Source organism: Ictidomys tridecemlineatus, chromosome 5 (genome assembly GCF_052094955.1).
Source record: "Ictidomys tridecemlineatus isolate mIctTri1 chromosome 5, mIctTri1.hap1, whole genome shotgun sequence".
Classification (NCBI taxonomy): domain Eukaryota; kingdom Metazoa; phylum Chordata; class Mammalia; order Rodentia; family Sciuridae; genus Ictidomys; species Ictidomys tridecemlineatus.
The window spans coordinates 173278490-173297616 of NC_135481.1; the positions used below are offsets into that span (position 1 = coordinate 173278490).

Genomic DNA, 19127 nt, shown 5'->3' on the forward strand with positions numbered 1-19127 from the left:
TGGGGTGTGGTCCTTCCATGGAACTATGGTTAGGACCGTGTGAGGACTCAGACATGGCCTGCCTCTGCTACAAGCTCTGCACTGATAGCAGCTGGTTCTGAGCTTGGGGAGGAGGGGTGGGGGGTAGAAGAGTGTAGGAGGAAGGGGGCAGAAGAACTAATGTGCATCGTGGGCCTACATGGGCCAACCACTGTCCTACACACTTCACATCTGCCACTCACTCCATGCTCTCAACAACCGACAACCACAACAAATAGATATCATCAGGCTCATGCTGAAGATGAGGAAATCCAAGAGGGGAACGTGAAGGAGCTCACTTGAGGCCACGTGGCTACTAAATGGCAAAGCCAAGAGTTGAACGCAGGTCTGATTCCAAATCTCACACTTTTTTTTTTTCCCACCGTACCAGGACACCTCATTTCTAGATGAGATAAAGGAGTTTACAAAGAGACTCATTTCCCAGGTTGCATGTCTCAGAACCCCAACTCCTCAGGCCTGAGGAGAAGACCAAACAGATTCAAAGGAAGATGGTTTAGATAAAATTAAATAGATGCCTTTACTGTAGGACAGCTCCGAGCCTTTCAAATTCTAATGTGCATGGGAAACTCCAAAGACAGATGCAGACAGCCACATCACCCAAATCACCCAGGGACCCTGGTTTCCATGCAAAACATCCAAGAAACCAGTGTTTTATAAATCAGTTTAGAAAATACTTATCAACCAGACTTTAAGTACAAAAAGGGAGGCAGGACACTTGCCTAAGTAATATGACAAGCTGAAGCCAGACATTTCCAAACACACCGTGGCCTCACTCCTGTCCTGCCTGCTGATCCCAATGGGATCTGCGCAATTCATCAGTCATTAAGGATGAGGTAAGTGTCTGTCACCTGCCAGGCACTGAGACACACAAGGCATCAGAACAAGACATAGTGGAGAGGTGACCCCATGGCCTTGTGTTGGTGTTGATGAGGGTATGTAAAGACCCCAGTTCCTACAAGGTGCCAGCATGCCTCCTGAACACCTGTGACCCCTCCCGTCCCCCATATCCATTATAAACAGCAGAGCCATTTTCAGATTCCATCTCCAGTCCCATCCTTGTCCTTCTTTCTTTTGTCATAGTAAAAGGGACAATTGGCATAGATACAGATTCCTTTGGCTTCTGTTAATACTGGATGGAATCTCTCTGCCAGGTTGGGTACACAGATTCCTGGGGTGCTTGATGGCAGAGCCATCCCAGAATGTCAGGGCAGAAAGAGATCTTGGTGACTAGCTACCCCAAGCCACACTGTGAACCAGGAAGTGACGCTACAAGGTAAGGACTTGCCGTGGTCTCCTGTCCCGGAGGTCCAGCGTGGTTTACCTGCTCTACTGGTTGACCCACAGCTGATGTTCACTCGATTTAAGCTATGCAAAGCAGAAGGCCAAACTGTAGCACGAGCCTGTGTCCCGGCTATGGGGAACCATGAAGGAGGGGGAGTCCCCGTGTCTTCCTTCTACAACACCTTCACAGAAGAGTCTAGAAAAACACAAGGCTGACTGACTGCCCAGATTCCAGGATTGGCTGCTGGGTCCGTGTGCCCTTGGCTGGGTCACTCCTCCTCTCTGAGCCTGTCTATTCATCTGCAAAAAGGAGGAATTCGGGTTTGAGATGCTTCCTTTAGCTCTAAAGGATGCTCCATGGGAAGGAGCTTTGTGTCAAAGGCCAGAAAACTGCCATGCGTCTCAGTGCCCCCTCTCTCCCGCTCATGTTTTTAATCCCTGACCATTTACTGGGCTCACTTTCTCTCTGGGGGCTGGAGAACTCATGTTCAGAAGACTCCAGGCCCTGGATAGGTGGGCCTTGCTGCTGGAAGAGCACAAATTACAGCAGCCTTGACAGCCCTGGCCAGGGGCACTTGCAGGACTCAAGCATCTGGCCCCAAGAACAGAGAGACCCTTCCATCTTGCACTCCCTCCCGCTTGGTGGGCATTTACTTTTATTTATTTATTTTTTTGAGGGCAGAAGCAAGAGTTGAGTTGCTAGCCTAGAAAAAGTGCCCTCTGTCACCCAGCCTATCTCTAGGGTCCTGAAACTCAGCCAGAAGGATGGCCTTGAGGGTGGTGGCTCTGGAAACGTTGTGACTAGCCTCTGACTGGAGAGAATTTGTTGATGAGGTCAGAAGCATCACGATTAGTAGTTGGTGAACTGTCACAAGGAAGAGGAATTAGCTTTGGAAGGAGCTCCCAGGTAGAAGTACCCGAGCAGCCAGGTTGAACTTGACATAAGGGCAAGACTTTCTAGAACTTGGATGAAGGGAAATTGTACTTCAAGGGATGGTGGCTTTGTCTGCCACTGAAGAACAAATGGCAGCTCAGAGACACAGACAAGAAATGTCTAGGAGACAGGTGGCAGGCTGGCTAGGGCCAGGGTGTTGTACCACAGGGTCGATTTGAGGTCCCCTTCGATTTAGAGGCTCGAGTTCTGGAAAAGGCCTGGTGAGAAGGTGCCTGCCCTTCTTAGCAGATGTGATCCAGGGGTGCCTGCATCCTTTCCTAGAGAAAATAAATCTGTACACTTCTCCAAGCGCTGCTGCGTTTATAGGAACCACGTCCTCTCCCTCGCCACTGACTTTCATTCTTTGCTCCTTGGGGCTTTAGTGATAAACACCTTGGAAGCCATTCCTTCAGATTCTGATTTCCTCCTTCAATCTTGAAATTCCCAGAGAACAAATAAGCTCTGCCCTCCGTTGAGATATCAGGCTCATGGATTGGGATTTCAGAACCAGGTGCTCTTTGGGTCGTTATTTTCAGTATCTACGTTTTCTTACTCTCTCGGCCAAGTTGGCATGATTTTATATTGCTCCTAGATTAACTCTTCTGCATTGATTTTTTTTGATGAGATAATTAGAAATTTGGCTACTATTCCCTACTGTCTTCACTCAGCCTTGGGCTACTTGAGAAACAGAATACTAATTTGGTATTTGGGCTCCAGAGGAAGTGAATAATGATAAGATTTATAGCATTGTAAGTGATTAGGAATGATGAGAGAGAACGGAGATGCTCCCAAATCCCTATTTGGTGGAAAACCATGCAGAGAAAGTACAACTGTCTCCCCTGGTAACATTCCATGGTGCTTGTACAAAAACCAGATGTCAAGGGAGAACTTACGTAAGAACACGATCAGACTTGAACTCAGATAATACGGGTTTCAATCATGCTTCTCTCACTGGGACAAACCCCTCAACAACCTCTTTGGGACTCAGTTTTCTTGTCAGTAAAACGGAGTCATTTATTCACTCAACAAACATGTGACTCTCTACAATGCACAAGGCATTTGTGTGCTCTCCACCTGAGGGAATTGCTGTGCATGAATTGATGGAGATATGACTGTGAAAGAGTTTTATATGAACTCCAAAGAGCACGGTGGAAACACAGGGTGTTATATATAAGATGGGACAGAAAGTTTTTTTTTTTTTTTTCATTTCTAGTAAAGATCACATGCCCAGTTCTAGGAAAGTTTTTCTTTGAAATGATCTCACTTCTCTTGTGTCTGATAGCACCCCAAATACAAATGCTCCTCAATTTATGATGGAGTTACATGCCAATAAACCCATCGTGAGTTGAAAGTACCATAAATCAAAATGCACTGAACGCTCCTAACCTACTGAGCATCAGAGCTCAGCCACACAGCACCTGTGGAGTTCTGGTTGTTTGCCTTCATGATGGCTGGGCTCCCTGGAAGCTGTGGCTGCCCAGCATCAAAAGAGAGGACAGCCAGATGGGTTAGCCCATGCCTGTAACCCCAGCTACTCAGGAGGACGGCAGGGTCAAGGTCAGCCTGAGCAACTTAGCAAATATAAAAACGAAAAGGGCTAAAGAGGGGGAGAGAGAAGGATTATGGTACCACATAATCCTGGGAAAAGATCAAAATTCAAAATTCCAATTACAGTTTCTACTGAATGCAAATCACTTTTGGACTATGGCAAAAACATCATAAGCCAAACCACTGTTAAGTCAGGACCATCTCTAGAGCAAATGAGAACAGCCATTTTCCTTCCTGATGGAGGCCTGCTTCCTCTATGCTTACATCAGCTGAAAGTCTGTGGACTTCAAGGACCTCTTAGGCACATCCTCTTCTAAGAAGCTCCACATGGCTTTTCTGTGCTGGGGACACTTAGGAAGGCAGCCAGGTGTGCGGATGCTATTCAAAAGCAGAAAGCCATGGCTTTTACTGACATCGTTGACATTCACTAGTCCCCAGCCCTAAACTCCATCTCCTTTCCTGAACCGAGTATCCTCACACAGAGCTTGTTTACCTCACAAGCCTGCTGAGCAGCTCCCTCCAGACAGCGCTGTGAGAGGACTTCGTAAAGCTAATGACTATGTCCCCAAGTCAGGGCTTATTTTTCCGTGTACATCCCCTGAAGTCGCATTAGCAATTGTGATGTCCTACCCGTGTCTCTGTGCAGGACAAATACTAATGCTGGCTCCGTCTGGAACCAGAAGTGATAGGATCTGATTTTCTGATCATTATCTATTTAATCAGTTTCCAACACTTCAAATACTTTTGTGACATCATTTTCCCAGCATGGAAGTGAAAAACGGATTTCGTCTGACCCCCTGCATGGAATGGTGAAGGTCAGGCAGTGCTTTGGAAGTGTAAATCTGTTTCCTTTTTCTGTGGAAGCTGCTGTTGTTCTTAAGTCACGGCCACCTACAGATTCATGAATGTGACTCTATTTCCAGGCCCAATGACGGTAAGAAGTCCCTGCACCTTCCTCGCCACGCCTTCTAGATATCTTCCCACAGTTCAATCTACTGATAGATGGCGACGATTACTTAGCACATATAAAGCTCCTGGAATTTATGACTTGTTTTATTAGTCCTTCCTTAGAACCTCCCTAAAAGGATGGTGAACAAGACACTGGTGAAGAAATAGGGTTCTGGGTGACACCATGAGCATGACAAATCACTGTTTCCACGGGTAAGATATGTGTGATTAATTCCTCTACTAAAATCCTATAGCGTTGGTTGGTTTTGACATTAATAATAGATTGTGAGAGCTCCAGCCACAGAATCAATGAAAGTGATTGGTGCCAATGGCCTTTGAAGACTCTACCAGAAAGCGAATGATTTCCAGAGGCACTATCCTCTGACTGCTGCAAATCTTTCTTTCCTTCCTAAATGGGTATCTTCATTTTTTTCCAAAGTGGAGCAGGGAGACTGAGGCCTTATGAAGGAATGTGACTTGCCAAAAGTTACCCAGTTGATGGCAGAGCCCAGATCACACCCCTCGGCACAAAGTAGGAGCTCAATCAATACTTAAATGAATAAAAGGCTGAAGGAACTCGGGTCTACTGTTCACTTTTCTCCCTCTGCTACAATCCATAGGAAGCTACCTGGATTCCTGCTGTGTTTTCTGAGTTGAAGGAACTTCCCTCAAGTCTTATGAAGTTCTAGTCCTGCCCTTTCCAATAAGACAGCCACAGGCCGCACATGGCTAAAAAACACGGGAAATGTGATTGGTTCAAATAGTGGATGAACCTTAAGTCAACCTCAAATTTTGAAGGCTTACTGTGAAAAATGAAAAAAAAGAATATCTCCTTAGTAGTTTTTGCATTGATCATATGTTGAAATGCTAATAGCTTACACATATTGAGTTAAATAAATTATTAAAATGAATTAAACTAGTTTCTTTTTACTTTCTTGATGTGGTTACAAGGAAATTTAAAATTTTATTAACAGCTTGCATTTCAGGTCTACCAGACAGCCCTATAAGGTCATCTGTGGAAGTTTTGAAAAAAGAATTATATATTGATTTGTCAACCTTTCACAGTAAAAATAATTTCATCTGACTAGCCAAGAACCCAGGAAACAAAGAGTAATAATTTTCTTTTCAATAACAACAATAACAAAAATTCCTCTCTTTTCTCTGCCATAATCCTCTCCTGTGAGTATTATGCAGGGTCCTCAATCTCGTAACTGAAAATCTACACAGGTGACCCTAACTGGAGGGCTGGCTGGCCTAGGAAGTGTAATGTCTCATCGGAATCGCCACATTCCCAATCCCCACAGGCAAAGGAGTTGTGTGAACTTTTGGTGAACAAGTTTTCATAAAAATAATTACCATAATAACTTAATATTTTATAGCAACTTGCAATCTATAAAATGCTTTCACATATTATCACCTCTGATTCCCGTAACAGCTTTGTGATACGAGCGGTATTATAATCCCACTTGACAGATAGACACTAAACTCAAGTAGGATAAGAGGCTTGCTTAGGATCACACAGCTAGAATGTGGTAGATCTGGTTTTACAGCTCGGTCTTCTACCACTAGGGCCTTAGCAGGAGTCCAGTGTGTGACCTTCACCTGCCTGACCTAGCTCAGCACCCCGGGTTGTCCTTCTCTGCAGTACCTCATTAACAGTGGAGGAGAAAAGAAGAGATTTAAGAAGTAGTAAGAAGAAACTCATGGAGTACAGGTGGCCCCTAATTCATAATCATTCAATTCACAACTTTTTACATTTAAGATAGTGTGAGCCGGGCATGGTGGCGCACACTTGTAATCCCAGAGGCCTGGGAGGCTGAGGCAGGAGGATCTCGAGTTCAAAGCCAGCCTCAGCAACATAGCCAGGCCCTAAGCAACTCAGTGAGACCCTATAAAAGAGGACTAAGGATGTAGCTTAGTGGTAAAGGACCCCTGGGTTTAATTCCTAGTACCATAAAAAAAAAAAGTGTACAAGTGACGTGTATTCAATAGAAACCGTATTTTAAATTTTGATCCTTTCCTGGGCTGGTAGGTGCAGTATGATCCTCTTTTGCTATGATGGGCAGCACCACCAGCTGCCAGCCCCAGCTCTAGCCAACCCTGGGATCACGGGTGAGAGCAGCCAATGCCCTACAACGTACTACATTGCTAAACTATGATGTGTGGTAGGTTAGGTGTATTAAGTGTGTTTTCAACTTATATTTTCAGTTCATGATGGGTTTATCAGGTAGTCCATCAGAAGCAGGGAAGTATCTTGAAGATAAATTTTGCTATGGCTCCACCACAATCCCATTGTAATTATCTCTTATACTACTGCATACAGAGAAGGGAGAGCTACACTGGCAAAGTCCTTATTGGTGTAAGTCCCACCTACTGCTGGGCAGAGGGAAGGTATTATTTCCATCTGAAAGAAGTGGAGAAACAGGCTCAGACATGAAGCCTGCTGTTCATTCTGCCACCCTCAGTTGATTCTGGGTATCAATATACAAGTCATAAGCATGTTTATTATTTCTATTTTTGTCTTTATTCATCATTTCATAATTAACTTGATTTTTTTTATACTTCTAGTTTCCTTTGGTTCATTTTATTTCTTTAGCTTTTAAAATAAAATGTATTAGGCTCTTTTAAAAATCGTCTTCTAATAAATGTCTTTAAGGTTATAAATTTTCCTCCAAGTATCAAGTTTGCTGCATTCATGGGTTTGGATAGTCCCAGTGTGTATGATGGTCTCAAAATTGATTTCATTAATCATAGTTCATTAATACTCTGTTTATAATTCAGTCCTAAATATTTTATAGTTTCCACTGGGATTTCTCTACAACCACAGACTCTGTGCATGGAATAATTTTTTTACCTTGTAAAACTTGTATTTGGTTTTTAAATAGAGACTCTATGACTCCTGGGGCAAAAGGCTGCGGGTGGTGGGAGGGCGTGGCTAAGGGACAAGAGAAAATGTGCGAGCTGAGCCGAAGGAACTGTTCTATGCCTGCATTGTGGCGGTCCTTCCTTGACTGTACACTTAGAGAATATGTCAAAACTTAGAGAAATGTGTACTAAAAAGAGTGGCTTTTTGGGCTGGGGACGTGGCTCAAGCGGTAGTGCGCTTGCCTGGCATGCGTGCGTCCCGGGTTCCATCCTCAGCACCACATACCAACAAAGATGTTGTGTCTGCCAAGAACTAAAAAATATTTTTAAAAAAATTCTCTCTCTCTCTCTCTCCTCTCTCTATCTTTAAAATAAATAAATAAAAAGAGTGGCTTGCACCGTATGTAAATTAGACATTAATTTTTTAAGAAGCAAATTAAAAACCAAAGCCTCCCTCCTTTCTCCTGCAACCCAGGTGCCTTGTTTCTCTCCCTGAAGGTCACTATTGTCACCATTTTCTAAAGTATTTTTCTAGGGCTTTAAAAACGCATTTTCAATTGTATGCCTATTTTTTCGACACAAATGGAAACTATTATAAACCCTATTCTGCACTTCTTTTGCAAACTGAATACCTTGATGATATTGTTCCATGGTTTATTGTACACTGTTGTTTTTTTTTTTGTCATTTCTAATTTTATTGCATTATAGTCAAAGATCACAGGGTAGCCAAACAGCAGTTATCTTGTTCAAGAATAGGACAGACGCGTGGCTCTCTGTACAGACAACTATGACCTCAGGGAACATCTCGCTTTTTCAGTCTCCTCTGCTTGATGAACTTCAGGCTCAAAGGCAGCATCCTCTGTGCCGTTTCCATAGCAACTTTTGCTGCTGCATCTTGGGTACTGTCTTTATATCACATCTCTGCTTGGCTCTGTCCAGCAATGTGCCACCAGGCTGAGCTCCCCCACCACTCCCGAGAAAAGTCTTGGTCTCAGTGTTCCCAGAACCTACCCACTCACTGAAATCCCCAGGCCATCAGCGTGAGAGGAGGCTACACAGGCCAAATGTCCACATATATATTTGATGATGGTTCAGGAAACTTTGTTGTCATTTGATAAGAACCAAATTTACAAGATATGTTTAGGAATTAAAGCTAGACTCACAAAGAGGAAGAAAATAACATAAGTCCTTTGGATTTCCTGGTACCTCCAGAACTTGAAAATGTATATCTGTGATTTTCCCCCTTACTAGAGACAATTTTGTTGTAGTTACAAGGAAGCCTTTGGCATAAAGTAGGAGCTTAATAAATTCTTAAATAAAATGTAAAAGGCTGAAGGAACTCAGGTCTACTATTCATTTTTCTCTCCCTGCTACAATCTTTAGGAAGCTACCTGGATTTTTCTTTCTTTCTTTTTTAAAGAGAGAGTGAGAGACAGAGAGAAAGAGTGAGAGAGAATTTTTAAATATTTATTTATTTATTTATTTTTTAGTTTTCGGCGGTCACAACATCTTTGTTTTGTATGTGGTGCTGAGGATCGAACCCGGGCCGCACGCATGCCAGGCAAGCGCGCTACCGCTTGAGCCACATCCCCAGCCCTGGATTTTTCTTAAAAGCCAATCCACAGAACAATATTTTGACTTTGGATATTATCTTTTGCAAATCTCTACATTCTACTCCCATTTGCTAGAGATAAATGGCCTTAAATACATGTACCTCTCTACCTGGGAATACCTGATCTGTTAGAATCTACTGGAAAGCTTTAGGGAGCTCAGGCAAAGCTTATTCCTCATCTCTTTGAGTCCCTGATTAAAACTCACCTGAAAAAAATCAAGCTGACCTCATGTTTAAGCTGTGGACATCAAGAGGCTGTTGTGATGCCTTCTAAGAGTGGTCATAAGAGAGCTTACCAAGATGTCATAAGTATATTCAGTCAACCATGACCAAACTAAAAATTCTGTCATTATATTTTGGGGTTATGACAGCCAAACTAGAAGTAAACAGGGAGTGACTTACCTAATAAAAATATTCTTTCCTTGAAGTCTGCCTGTAGCAGGCAGACATGGTCAAAAGCCCTATTTTGGAAAGACTATTTATTAATCTATTTTCCACCTTCATCCAGAAAGTATTTAAAATGCTGAATCCTTGTGTAGCCACCCCATGCATGAGTGCGGATGGAGAAGTTAGCATAAGTCTTGGTTTCCCTTCCCATGAAATGAAGAAAATTCCTTCTATTTCACAAGTTCCTGGAGAGATGGAAGGGGATGGTGGATGGAGATGTCAGTGACAGAGTCCTTCCACAGCCACTGTGTTTGCCAAACAAGGACCTCTGATTCTCCTATTCTAGTGATGAGGATGGTTTTTTAAATGTCATAAAGGTCCTTAGGTCTGAAAGACAGTACCCATCAGTGAACTTCCTAGTGGGCACCATGTCAATACCAGGTATGATACTGGATGGATAAGGCTTTAGACCATGTACAACACAGTAAAGGCACCGCCAGCTCCTTCTCACACACCCATGCAGTCTGCCTGGGTGATTGGCGCCTGTCCTTCATGCTCTGCTCAGGCACCATCTCCCCAGGGAAGACTTCCTGGACTAAGGAGCCTTAGCTTTGATGGCTGCCAGAGTTTCCCACACCACCCTGACTGCCCTTGCTTGTCTGACGCTTCCTCCTCTCTGGTGCTTAAAGGGCAAAGTCTGCATCTTTGCTCTTTGCATCTCTTGAGGGGTGTATATCTGGCACAGGGTGCATGTGCAGTAAATGTTGACAGACACGGATGAATGTTAAGCCATCGTCAAGAGCAGAGGGGCTCTGGTTCAGAGTCTGCTACCTCAGAGTCTTGCCCCATCTCAGGCAGATGTAATCTGGCTTTACTGCCCAAACCCCAGGGTCCGTTGTCCTCTCTCACAATGCCCAAGCTGGGGCTCTGAGGAGCCCAAGGATGGTTGGGTGCTTTGAAGGAATGAAAGGGGAAGCACTACCTAGGGAACAGGCTGGAATTCTTTATTAGCTTTATTTTAATATTTTTAGCTCATTAGAGTCATGAAGTCAAAATAATGGAACATACAAAATTTAAAAAGCCAAATAATTGATCATAAGCAAAACTTGAATTAGAACTCAGATCGTAAGGAATAGAAACAAGAATGGGGAAAACAGATTATGGATGACTTGTTCAGAGTTTGTGCTATCTCATTTACTCTGGGTAGAATGCTGTTAAATCAGATCATACCATTTAACAGTATTAGTCTTTTTTTTTTTTTTTAATGAAGTGCCTGCCATATTACCCAGCACTGTACTTGGCACTTGGGGGGAGTTACTTTTCCCTACTCCTTTTCCTCTGGTCCCAGGAACACAATTCAGAGATGAGTCAGGATTAGCCCTCATCCAAATCTGGCTTCCCTCCCTGCTCTGAAATGCCTGGCTTGTCCCCAAGATGATCTCTCTTCTATGGAAGTCAAAATCCTTCCCATTAACTTGCTGTGGACAGTAACACACACCTTGGTGATTTCCCAGTGTCCTCTAAGACAGTGGTTCTCACTCACTGGAATCACTGGAGAGCATTCAAAGATTCTTCTTGGCCCCCCCACTCCAGAAATCATGATTTGTTCAGGGTGACATGGGGCTTGTGCCTGTCCCACTGACAGCTTTCTGGAGTGGCGGGGTTCCAGGGGATAGTGCACATTTATACTGAGCCTTAGCAATTAGTTCATTTGGATTAGGAGACCTGGGTTCAAGCCTGGTCTTTTTGGCCACTTAACCTTCTCTGGACCCTGAGTTTCTCATTCTGAGAATGAGGAGGCTGGGCCTCATTGAACCCAGGTCTCCTAATCCAAATGAACTAAATGCTAAGGCTCAGAATAAATGTGCACTATCCCCTGGAAGCCCACCACTCTAGAAAGCACCGCAGTGCCTTGGTCAAAGCTGTTGGTGGCTGCTGTCTGGGCCATGAAGAACAGGGAAATTCTGAACTCAGTGGAAAAGGAGGATCCTAAACAGGGTTGGGCTATGAGCTGGTGGACCTTGGACAGTTGCTTCTGTGATCCAGTTCTGTCACCTGGACAACTGAACAGCGCTGTCCAAGATGAAACCTGAGACTCATCCTGGTCCTCCTTCAACTCCTCACCCTCACAGCCCATCAGTCATCCTGTCCTGGTGATTCTATCTCCTGAATTGATTTCTTGAATCCATCCATTTCCCCCATTTCCTCTGACACTGTCACCGTTTGGGCTACTGTCTTTGTGGCCACGGACCACTGCCATAGTTCCCTCCCTCCCTGCTTCTCCCGGCCCATCCTCCACACCAAAGTCAAGTCTTCTTTAGAAGATGAACATGTCCTCCTATCCCTCAAAACCTTCCAATGGCCTCCACCTTGTTCTGTCTTGGGTGAAATCCAAATGCATTACCTGCCTCCCACCTGGCCTCATTCCTCATCTTCCCTGCTCACCCCCTCCATCATCACCTCTCAGGCTCTCCACTCCAGGTCCTGACAGTTCCTCATGAAAGCCCTCCCTGGGCTGGGATTGTGGCTCATCGGCAGAGCGTTTGCCTTGCATATATGAGGCACTGGGTTCCACCCTCAGCACCACATAAAAATAAATAAATAAAGGTATTGTGTCCATCTACAACTAAAAAAATGTTTTAAAAAGAAAAAAAGCCTTCCCCGATTCCCATAGGTCTAAACTCCTGTGATCACTACAGAATGTGTTACAATGGCCCCTTGACCTGAGCGTCCTTCATGACAAGCCAGGGACCACTGCCATCTGGGTCTTCATTTTGCTGCTATGTGCCAGGTGTTGGATTGGGAGACTTTATTTAAAAAAAAATTGATATCATAAAATGGCATGTCCTGGATTTCACAGCCTTGCTACCCAAAGTAAATGAGGCAATATGAGCTCCAACCCCGAACAGGGTCTGACAGGGCTCACCAGGAGTATTTCCGCATCCTTGTTTCCCTTTTTATATCTCATGATCTGAGCTCTAATCCAAGGTTTTCTTTTTTCATATATATATATATATGTTGTAGTTGGACACAATACCTTTATTTTATTTATTTATTTCATGCGGTGCTGAGGATGGAACCCAGTGCCTCACATGTGCTAGGCGAGCGCTCTACCACTGAGCCATGACCCCAGCCCTAATCCAAGGTCTTCTTGCAATCAGTTATTTAGCTCTGAATTTCCTTTCCATTCATTTGACTTTATGACTCTCATGAACCAAAAAAGAGAGAAATTCAAAATCCTTTTCCTCTTTCCTTTCCTGGTCAACTCCTCCCCTCTAAGTATAAGGAATGAGGAAGGACGCATCTCTGTTCCTCCTAGGGCCTTCTTAGTCTGATGCAGGGATCATTTAACAAGCTGTTAGAAAGATTTTATCCTTCCTGCACCCTGAAGTCCAAAGAAATTCCTTCTGAGGTCAAAACTGTTCCTTTAATGGGCACATGATGTATAATCCGGGGATCCTGGGGACTCCAAGTACCTACCTGATCCAAGGCCACACTGTGCCTGAGTAAGGACAGGACAGGTTTCCTGCACACCCTGGTCATCTCTGTGCTGGGAGGTGGGGTGTGGCGGAGAGGGTGGGGAAGGTCATGGGCAGCGGAGGTCATACGGCGGCTGCTGTGGCTGCCAGCTGGGGACCCGAGAGAACCCCAGCCTCCCCACACCGTCGCACCATCGCATACTTACTCTCGGCGTCCATCTCGGCTCAATTCAAGAGTTCTAGGCTTAGCTTCATGGCTCAGGTGCTGCGGCCGGCCGGTGTGCTCCCCTGTTGTGCTGGGGTCTGCCGGGAGCTGTTGGTGGGTCTGAGCCGAGGTCGCCTCGCGTGCAAGTTCGTTGGCTCGCTTGGGAGTCGTCGTTGGCGTTGCCGTTGCCGTCGCCGTTGCCGCCCGTGCTCCGGTCCGGTCCGGTCGCCTCGCTCCGCTTTAGCTCCGCGCACGCTCCATCGCCCCCGCCTGCGGGACTGGTTCCACTAGCTGTCCTACAAGGACACGGAGCTGACACTGGTGGGCTGCAGTACTGCGGCAAGACCACCTTCGCCAATGTCATCGCATCCAGTCCATTCAGTGAAGATAGGACACCCACAGTGGGCTTCAACACGAGGAAAGAGACTAAACCTCACATTAAAGATCTGGGACACAGGGGCTGGGGAGATAGCTCAGTTGGCAGAGTGCTTGCCTCACCTGCACAAGGCCCTGGGTACAAACCCCAGCACTGGGTGGGAGGCGGGGAGATCTGGGACAGAGGAGGACCACCCTGATTCTGGAGCATGTGGAAAAGTCAATGCCATCATTTACAGGATAGATGCCTCTCAAAAGGAGCTACGTTATCTAGATAAACTGCAGTGACAAGGAATTCCAGTACCAGGACTCGGAAACAATATCTTCCAAATACACTGAATGAGAAACAGCTAATTGAAAAAATATCCTATCTGCTATTCTGGGTAGAGAAATTTGCTGCTATTCAATTTCTTGCAAAGAAAAGATACTATAGATATCATACTTCAGGGGCTTACTCAACATTCAAAATCTAGAAGAAGCTGAAACATCTCCGGAAGTCTTCCAGTCCTTCTTGACTATGATCCTAGATTTATTGTCCATTCCTCTGAAGTACTTGCCAGAATATGGTGCTTCCTAAACCCAAGAAATTGCCTTTTTTTTAAAGTTAAGTTCTCTATGCACTGCTGAAGATGTGTATCCCTAACCCTTCATAAAGAATCAGAGTTGTCCTGATGAAGTTGGCATGCATGAAAGGATTCTCCCACATAATTGTCTTAAATAGTGTGCATGCATACACACATACACACACGCACACATCTTAAGAAAATTGCATATTTCCAGACTGGTCTTTCTGGGCCAGTGTTTGATATTGGTTTTCGGTAAAATATCTGTAATATTTCATTATAGAGTCCAGTAGCTTAATACTGATATGGACTTGATACAGCTTGAAATTTCTAGTGCCACACACAGTATTGAGAAAACCCTTAAGCCTGACTCATGTGAGATATAAGCATAATGTTTATCTTGTCACTCAAATGCATGTGAAATGTATAACGACACCTTAGGAATTAAAAAATGACCTGCAAAGAGTAAGCAGAGGCACCAGATCCAGGTTGGTTCTTTATACTGGAGACATCCTACTTGATGAATTTTAAGAACATTCTACTTTGGAGAATTTTTTTTATCAGCAAATGGCAGTGGGGATTTAGGAAGAGAGGAGCATACTGTTTTGTATCTGTTTTTTGTTTTTTTCCTTTGAACACAATTTTTTTAAGGGGTTGGGAGTTGAAGATTTTCTCAAAAGCTTTCATGAATTTACAGCATTCCAACCAATAAAAATAAATCTGTTAAGAATGTAAAAAAAAAAAAAAATCTCTAGGGCTCTCATTGCTTACAGCTGCCTCCATGGCAGGTCTGGAATCTATACTGGACCATAAAGTGACATAAAAGCAGGAAAGAAGTTAGCCACCAACACAGGACATGGCAGGGAACTACAGAGCAGCTCTCACACCCTACCAAGGAAAGTCACCTTTAGGGTCCCTTCCATCTGCATGAACTCATGACTTCATTCTCCAAAGTGCAGGAACCATTAGTACAAAATAAAGATATCTGTCAACTTAATATAAATATGCCTGTCAATTGCTGCCTGGAACACATAGTTCCTGAGGTCCTTTTTTCCTTAGAGGCAATACAATTTAACTTGGACGTGTATGAGCAAATGATTTATATAAGCCTTTCTCCCATGATCCTCATCCCAAAGAAATGTGCCAAGTCTGCCTTCCCCAGAGCTTACCACACAGCTCAGGAGATAAGACGTGACTACAAACAGTCCAAGAGAGAGTTGGGTACAATTCAACAACCCAATCCAGGACAGAGATAATGGAAAGAGACTGATTCTGCCAGGAAAGATAGGAAAGGTTACTCAAAAAGACACCACACCTGAGCTGATCTTGAAGGAAGAATGGGACTTTTATTTTTTTTGGCGGGGGGGGAGTGGGAGAGTACCAGGGATTGAACTCAGGGGCACTCAACCACTGAGCCACATCTCCAGAACTTTTTTGTATTTTATTTAGACACAGACTCTCACTGAATTGCTTAGTGCCTCGCTAAGTTGCTGAGGCTGGGTTTGAGCTCGAGATCCTCCTGTCTCAGCCTTCTGAGCTGCTGGGATTACAGGCGTGCGTCACCACACCTGGCAAGAAAGGGATTTTGATGGCAAATCTTCTTTGGCTCTGATGAGTAAGGCTAGGTTAGCTTGAGTCCTGGGTTCCAGTAAAGTGTGTTCCAAATCTAATCTGCGGCTTCAGATGCTTTTTAAAAAAGAATCTGCTATGGGTGTGTGGCTTCTCTCTCTAGTCCTCAGTTCCCCCCCTCTTGGTTTATTAGACCTAACTCGACTGGATGCCTGGCTCCTTCTTCTGCACTTTGTCCTCTTTAAAACCCAACATTATGCTGGAGACACAGTATGTCCCCCACAAAACTATTCTGAGTAGAATTTATAATGAGGATGTTCTGATCTCCAAGTTTTCTTCTAGGATTAACATGTCATCGTGTCCTAGGACTCTGATATATTTTTCTGAAAAAGAAAAAATAAAGATGCTGTAGATTTATACTTGAAAAAGTTGGTTACAAAAATCACTTCTACACCACCATGTTGGGAGGAAACTACTATTTTACAGCAGATTGGCAAAGGCAGGCAGCCCAACAGGAGAATGGGGAAAGATTTGATCAAGCCCTCCATAAAAGAGGATATCCAAATGGCAGATGAGTATACAAAAAGGTGCTCAATTTGGTTAGTGAGGAAGTGAAAATTAAAACCACAGGGTAATTCCATACCCATCCACCAGTATGGCTAAAAGGAAAAAGATAAATATTAAGTGTTAACAAGGATGTGGGGCAACCAAAACTCTCATGTTGCTTTTAGGGGCAGCAGCTAGCAAAATGAATATATTCACTCCCACCACTCAGCAAATTCCATTCCCAGATGCATACACAGCAGAATTACGTATGTTCACCAAAAGACGGGTGCTAGGATGATCATAAAAATATTCTTCATAGTAGCCAAAGATAGCCAACGACCCACATTTCTATCAACATCAGAATACTGTTTAGTCACACAACTAGAATACCACACGGCCAAAAGAAGGAACAACCCTGTTCAACATCATGGACAAATCTCATGTGTATCAAACAAAAAAGAACATTCTACATGACTCAACAAATCACCACGTTAGAGGTCACGGAGGTGGTTATCCTTGAAGAGTCGAATTAATGACTAGAAGGGGACACGAGTGGAGACTTTGGGGATGCTGGCAACTCTTTCTTCTTGGTGCGGGTGGTATTTTCACAGATGTGTTCACTTTGTCAAAACTTAATGAGCTGTATACAAGTTACTGTTATGCACTTTTCTGGATGTATGCTATGCCTCAATAAAATTAACACACAAAAAGCACATCAGAACATGTTTTCTAATAATTTGGGGGCAGGGGACAGAGGAAGGGATGTTCCTTTTCTCTCCTTTTAGAGGTGAGTCATACTGTTTATTGAGCTATAATTTACATACGATAAAGGTCATTGATTTTAAGTGTAGAATTCAAGGAACTTTGAAAAACATACACAATGATGAGACAGAATAGTTCCTTCCATTACCCCCCAAACACGCCCTTGTTCTCTACAACCAATCCTCTTATTAACCCCTGGCTACCACCGATCTGCTTTGGAAACTTCACCATACTTTTGTCCTTTCTAGAACTTTCTATAAATGGAGTCATGGGATAATATCTTTTTGTTGTTTCTTTGTCGTTGTTCTGGGAATTCAACTCAGGGGCACTTTACCACTGTGCCACATCCTCAGTCCTTTTTATTTTTTATTTTTGAGACAGGATCTCACTAAGTGGCTCAGGCCCTCAATAAATTGTTGAGGCTGATCTCAAACTTGCAATCCTCCTGCCTCAGCCTCTTGAGTGACAGAGATTACAGGTATGCACTACCACACCCAGCCTAGGGTAGTATCGTTAAAAGTATTTTCTTGAAACATAACAGCATACAGTAGGTGACAATTAGATTGAAAAGAATGTGTCACCCTGCATTTATCTCCAAACACCACTCTATCGACCCTGGCAAAGCACACAGGATCTTTCATGAGTGTCCGAAGTTAAGGCAAGATTGACTGGTGGAAAGCAATATACCCTAAATTTAAAGGATTATGTGAAAGAGGAGCTGGGCCCCCGGCAGCCCTGGGGGGCAGAGCCAATACTGGGGACAGTGGCAGGGAACCCTGGCCATGGGCAAAGAGGTGGTGGGTGTGTGCTCAAGGGCAGATAACTGGGGAAGAAAGGGAATCCCAAGATTAGGGATGGAGAGAGATTAGGGAGAGGGAGGGAGAGAGGAAGAGAGAGAAGTGTGTCTGTTTCAAAAATAAGCTGCAGCTGGCAGAGAAGCGAGGTCGACATTCAAAGCATAAAGTGGACCACAGTTACCCCCCTGTATGTGTAAAAATTAATAAAACTCCTGTGCTTTTCTCCTCCTATCTATCTTGTGTTCTTTCAGTTCCTAGACTCGGCCAAAGATCCCGCGCAGACCGAAGATGGGTACAGTGACCCACAGACGACATTCACGCACACTGTCACCACTCGTGCCTGGTGGAATCCAGCTCAGCGCTCCATGAACCCACCAGGAGAAGCCTCCTGAAGTTTGCTGATTTCACCTTGGGTCCTCTCACTGTCACAATCATAGCTGTGAGGAAGAGGAGTCTCGCTCAACGCCGAGTCTCGTTCAACGCCGAGTCTCGTGAGGCCTCCAGGTGAACCCCAGAACCTGGGGTTGTCTTGGTGTTAGGCAGCTGGTCATCCATGAAAGAGTGGCACGGAAAAGACAGTGAAGGGCATCTGAGAACCACGGGGAGGCTTCCCTGGCAGACAGGCACCTGGAAGATGGGGGCCGGGTGGGTCAAAACCTCCCCCAGCCATCATCACATCCCCTTAAGAAAAAGGGTTGTTTTGAGACCATATCACACTCAGCTAGGTGGCCTGGACCCTCCCTTATCACCCAAACTTGACTGTCAAAACCTCAAATCACCCTGGCAACCAAAACATTGAGACCCTCACAAAGTTTGCTGGGGGCTATTCAAAGGGCAGCAAATCCATTAGGGGAGCAGGACATTGAGGCAAAACAGGGGAACTCGATTTCCTTAAAATTCCCAGCTCTGAGCACCACACAGTCCTCTTCCAGAGGGAGTCCATGCAGTTACTATGCTGTCCATCAAACCTGGGTGGCACTCTCTAGAAGCTTCCCTGGGACTCCCAATAAAACAGGAGCAGGAGGGACACTCCCTCCTCCTCTCTCTAAGGAGACCCACTCTCTCCCTCAAGGGTGTCCCCTTTTCCCTTTTCTTATCCCTTCTTCCCTGAGCCACGTGCTGGAATCTTTCCGGTGTGATCAAAACGGGCCAGCATCCGTACTTCCCTGTTGGATAGACACGTTGTCTTTTTAATTGGGGGAAGAAAAGGTGTTTCA

The 19127-nt window shown here is 44.5% G+C and overlaps 2 protein-coding genes across 5 annotated transcripts in view; both read right to left on the reverse strand.

Annotated features, from left to right (window-relative positions):
• Positions 1-13502, reverse strand: part of Tgm3 (transglutaminase 3) — a 63956-nt gene extending 50454 nt beyond the window's left edge. Inside the window, exon 1 of the mRNA XM_021723219.3 lies at positions 13300-13502. Within this exon, the coding sequence (XP_021578894.2) occupies positions 13300-13312 (13 nt within the window). The 5' untranslated portion in view covers positions 13313-13502. The remainder of the gene's footprint in view (positions 1-13299) is intronic.
• Stk35 (serine/threonine kinase 35) overlaps positions 1-19127 on the reverse strand; it is a 174072-nt gene that overhangs the window by 24098 nt on the left and 130847 nt on the right. For 3 of the 4 annotated variants that reach the window (XR_013439596.1, XR_013439593.1, XR_013439592.1), the window contains one exon: positions 15563-16188. The exons of the other annotated variant lie outside the window; for it this stretch is intronic. The gene's annotated coding sequence lies outside the window, so the exon portion shown is untranslated. Of the gene's footprint in view, positions 1-15562; positions 16189-19127 lie in introns of those variants that run through there. 4 annotated transcript variants of the gene reach the window in all.